General features: G+C 39.9%; 1 protein-coding gene across 2 annotated transcripts in view; it reads left to right on the top strand.

Annotated features, from left to right (window-relative positions):
• The window catches only part of DCTN4 (dynactin 4 (p62)), a 32931-nt gene extending 29293 nt beyond the window's left edge, over window positions 1-3638 (top strand). For both annotated transcript variants that reach the window (XM_004686889.2, XM_004686890.2), the window contains one exon: window positions 1169-3638. In XM_004686889.2, the coding sequence (XP_004686946.1) occupies window positions 1169-1382 (214 nt within the window). In that variant the 3' untranslated portion in view covers window positions 1383-3638. The remainder of the gene's footprint in view (window positions 1-1168) is intronic.
• The last annotated feature ends 1479 nt before the right edge of the window (window positions 3639-5117 follow it).

The raw sequence follows: 5117 nt of genomic DNA, 5'->3' as shown, positions 1-5117 counted from the left end.
AAAAATAAATAAATAAATAAATAAATAAAATGCCCCAGGCATCAGTGGTTGTATGTAACTTTAAGCTAGAAAATCTTTTTTCCTTTTTGCTATTTTGAAGTAATTTATTTCCAGTCTGATACAAATCATAACTTTTGTTATAACACAAAAATGTGTTAAATTAGCTCAATGTAAAATGTGTTCTCTGTAATCCGTGCCTTACATAAATCCATAAATTTCTTAATAGGGTACAGAAGTATGTCCCACCAAGGTAAACTTTTGGAAAATCATCCAAGATACCAAATTTCAGGCCAGTTCTGTTAATTGTATTTCACATCATTGTGCTATATAAGCTTTTCAGATATGTAGAAATTAATACAAGATGGTACTATCTATGTAAATGTTTTGTTCTGGTAACTTAAAGTATCATTTGTAAATTCAGTTTATTTCATTGCCCTTTACTTTTGAAATTAAGTTATTAAATCACAGACTTCAAGTACATGTCAGAGAAAATGGAAACAAACCTCAACTAAAGGCATTTTCAGTCCCCCAATTTTATTAATTACAAGTTAGTTACAAATAGCACAATGATTTATGGTTTTTCAGAAATCTCTAAAGCTCTGAGTTAGATTCCATCTCTTATCTGATAGTAACAGTACCTCTTGTACACAAAGGTAAGTGTAAAAGGATATTGGAGACACCATTCTTTGTAACAGGAAAACTGGCCATCATCTCAGCCTGTGCCAATTATGATAAATAGATAACAGAGTTCAGTTATAATGGAATGCAGAGCATATCAACAATATGGAATGTATTTGTGATAAACAGTGGAAAAGGCAAATTATTAAGTAGTGTGCTCCTTTTGTGTTGGATAAAAGAAAAGTAGAACTAAACTCAGTAAAATCTCTGGTAGGTTAAGAACCAAATTATGTAGTTTTTCTCTGTGTGCTGAAGGGGAAAATATGGAGAAAGACATGTTTTTCCATTTGGATTTTTTATAACTATATTTTACTTCTGTAATATTAACAAAGTAAAGAAAGCTACATTTTGATGAGGAACTTTTAAGCTGGATGGAGGTCATATCTTGTCATGAGAGATTTCCTGTTGGGCCATAAGATGACTGTCATTGGGCTGACTCCATGCTTATTGGGCTGACTCCATGCTAACACCATGCTTATTTCCTTCCTAGCGTTATAGCCTTCAGAAAAGCCAACAAAGTGGGTATTTTCATCAAAGTGACCCCACAACGTGAGGAGGGTGAAGTGACCGTTTGTTTTAAGATGAAACATGATTTTAAAAACCTGGCAGCCCCCATCCGCCCCATCGAAGAAGGTGACCAGGGCACCGAAGTCATCTGGCTCACCCAGCACGTGGAACTCAGCTTGGGCCCACTTCTTCCTTAAGAGGTATCCCTGGTGGGCAGACCCCAAAGGACAGTATCACCACCACCCGCGTTAAGATGTGGACGCCTCTCCTTCACCAGGCCTGTTTATAACGATGCACTACTGAGTCCTGTTCTTAGGAGGTGTGAGCACAGTCCGGCGACTGGGGACACTGCTTAACCGCCGATCCCTTTGCTCTCACTGCTGTTAGCCAGTAAGTCTGTGTCACTGAACCCTGCACGTTGAATAACAACAGCATATTTCTACCCCGGGATAGGGGATGGCTGTTCTTTGAAGTGGCCTTAGATTTGCCACCTGAGAAACTCTTAGCATACTATCGCCAAGTCTGATCTCTCAAAAGATCACAATGTCACGGATGATACTTCAGACAGTAATGAACGATGGGCCTGCTGTTCATGCTGGTCAGCACACCCACTGGTTTTTGCATTCCGCAAGATACAGCCTCATTGTCAAAACAACCCTTCACTTGCTATCATAGCTCCCATCTTGCCATAGGTTTCCATTTGATCATAAGCTAGGATCTTTAGTTTGGTGGTGTTTGGAAAAACCTGTGACACATTCTTAAGGCACTCTAATATGCCTTCTGCTAAGTGGATACAAAATGCTACTTATCAGTTCAAAAAAATCTTCCCCAGTAGAATATGGAACTAGTCTAAGAAGAATTTAAGAATTTAATCAATTATGTCATGTCAAGGGGGTGGCAAACTCTATTCTTTGTAAATGTCGCTACAGTTAACTTGGCCAGAGGGAGGCAATCTTTGTGTCTTACTCCCTATGCCTCTCATCTCTGCCTCTTTAACTCAGTAAATCGCTGAGTGTTTGGGGCTGGGAAAGAGCCCACCCAAATAAGCTGTGGTGGACAAGTTTTTTTCTGGCATGCAGAAAACATTTTTAAAGTTTGGATTTTTAGCATGATCTGAATTAATGTTCTTTCCCCTGGTTTGAAAGGGAAATTACAATGCTTATCTCTTAAATCCAAAACTAGATACTAAGAAAAATACCATGTTCCTGGGTTTAAGACTTACCATATGGTATATCAAACAACCGGTTTGATAGTAAACCATGAATTGTTAGCAAATTGCTCAGAACACTTGCCTAACAGCACACATGCTGTTTTCAGCTGGCGTCCTGGAATGGGGTTACTCACCTTAATTTCTGTGATGGTTTCTAAAATGAGACATCACAAAGAAGATTACCAAGTTGTATCACACTTTTTGTTAGTGAACTGTTAGCAAGTGGCTAACATCCTTTTGGGCAAAGGAGAAATTTCCTCGTTACCCTGATTTTGTTTTTTAAGTTCAAGCCTGTCCTCTTAAAAAGAAATATATATAATAAGCTAGAATACAGACAGAGCATAGTACTGCTCATCTCTGCTGAGAGGATAAAAATAAATAGAAAGCCTTTGAAAGACACTAAATTATACTTTTAAGGTCAGGCCAGTTTTATGAAACAATATTCCACAGATTAATATAGTTGCTGCAGTGTAAGGGAAACTAATCATATTTCTACTATTATGGAAGTAAGACGTAGGGTTAGCCTCTTAGGAGTGGGGTGGGGTGGGGGTGGGGGTTGTAGAATGATAAATTTGCAGGCTAGAAATAGTTTAATTTTTGTGACCCCACGTAGTGTCAAATTCATTTTTATTTCCTGACCTGCGAGAGCCTGTTGTGAAACCAGAATGGAGACTAGCTTCGGACGGCTATGCCTTCGCATAGTTGAAGTGACGCCTCTCATCAGCTCCACGTGATACAAAAACAGACACTTTATCGTAGGTTTTTTTTCCCTCCAGAAGCCAAATTGCAGAATAGCAGAGCCCTTGGTTTAATGTTTCCTCGAGATAGTTTTCCATGCAGGCTTACATTCTGTGTACTAGTAGAAAATGGTTTAACACCTGCAGCTGGTGGGTTTGGAATTTTACTTGTTGCTTTTTATATTAGAGTAAGTGCAAGATTTTTAATGCCTAGTCATTGTGTGCCACTGCAGGAGAATTAGATGTCATTAGCACTTGAAACTACAATTTTGGAAACTTAAGGCTAAGTTAATTTGGACTTGTCATTTGTTTAACCTACCAAAGTTTTTTGGTTCAAAGTGCTTAAAGGCATAATGAGGTAACGTCATGTATATTTGTGAAGAAATATCCTTTGACACCCCCCACCCAAAGAAATGAGAGGCATTCCTTGATCTTTATGAATGACAGGTTATTGTTTTGCCTTATTGCTTAACTTAATGTAGTGAAATAAAGCAGACAAAGCTTGAGTGTGCCTTTTGTTTGGTGTGGTGAGCAAGGTGGGAATATCACAGTCCAGATTCAGAAGCTGGGTGAAGGGACAACTGTGAGTCAGGATGGGTCACGCTCCTCCCATTTCTGTACCAAACTGAGTTGAAACCTGGCACGTTAGCTCACTGCGACATGAGATGTATGTGGATGTTGCACTCCCTGACACATTTTCTTAAAACCACTCTGGATTTTCACTTTGTTAGGCTGTCCCGCTTTCATCCTGGTCATTACTCCCAAGCTGTTTCAAATACACACAGTGTCCTAAACCCAGCAAGCGGCTCTCAGTGCCTCCTGCACTCAAGCCTCCTTTTTCCCTGTCACCGTGACACCTTCACACTCCTGTACTAGAACCCCACCACTTAACGTACTCAATCTATTCCTCCTATTCCGCACTTCTCCCGCTCCTGCATTGTTTCCATCAGCCTGCGATGATCTTTTTAGAAAGAAATAGGCAGACACCCCTCGCCCTATTATTCAGCTACTACCCAGCTTCTCTACTCTCTTTGCAGAAAAACTTCAATTGTATCTATCCTCATCTGAGCCCACCACGTCACCAGAATGCTCATCAAGGTCCCGATACATCTTTCAATTTTCAGTCCTTTCCTCTTCTGTCAGTAGCATCTGAAAGTTGATCCCTATCTTGATACTTTTCCATACTTGGTTTCTGGAACTGGCATCCTGGTTTTCCTTCTACTTTACTGATGATAGCTGTTCCATAGCCTTTGCTAGTTCCTTCCCATCTTCCCAGTTTTGGTGTGTACCATGTACCAGGTCTCTTAACATTTCTTTTCACTCTTAAAGATCTCACCTATATTTTTTAGGCCATCTCTTAAATTTACATACCAACTCTAGAATAGTCAGGGAGCCCAAACTGAGGTTTCCCACATCTTCCTCTCCTGCAGTTGTCTGTAACTAACTCCCTTTTAATTATTTATGACAAAAAACCTTCGCCTCATCGGTGCCTACTCTTACATACCACATCCAGTAATCGAACAAATCCCATTAGCTCTATCTTCACACTGTAACTGCTTCACATCCTCCCAAGTATTACTGTCTGGGTCAAATCACTATATATATTGACTCCTAGAGGATGACTGCAGTAGCATCCAAACTGGTCTTTAAACTACCCTGTTCTTTACTCCCACCCTTGAGTCAATTTTTAACACAGCACCCAGTGACTAAGTAATTTCTATCTTTAAATTCAAGCTGGCTTCTTAGCTTATAAAGCTTTAAAAGCAAAAAAGGAAAAATCCAAACTCCTTAAAATAGTTTTTTTTTTTTTTTTTTAATTTTTTTTTATTTGTGCATACAGAACTGGGGTACAGGCCAGAAGCTCAGGGGCGGTGAGAGGCTTCACCAGAGACAGAGCGGGGCGCAGAACAGGCAGATCGACGAAGTACTCTGCTGAGGGGAGCAGCGGGTGGGTCAGGAGAGGTCTGCCACGCCATATAGTCACC

The sequence above is a fragment of the Condylura cristata genome, unplaced genomic scaffold, assembly GCF_000260355.1.
Source record: "Condylura cristata isolate star-nosed mole 26May11 unplaced genomic scaffold, ConCri1.0 scaffold00021, whole genome shotgun sequence".
Classification (NCBI taxonomy): domain Eukaryota; kingdom Metazoa; phylum Chordata; class Mammalia; order Eulipotyphla; family Talpidae; genus Condylura; species Condylura cristata.
The sequence above is the reverse complement of the archived record's forward strand: the minus strand, read 5'-3'. Positions and strand labels throughout refer to the sequence as shown.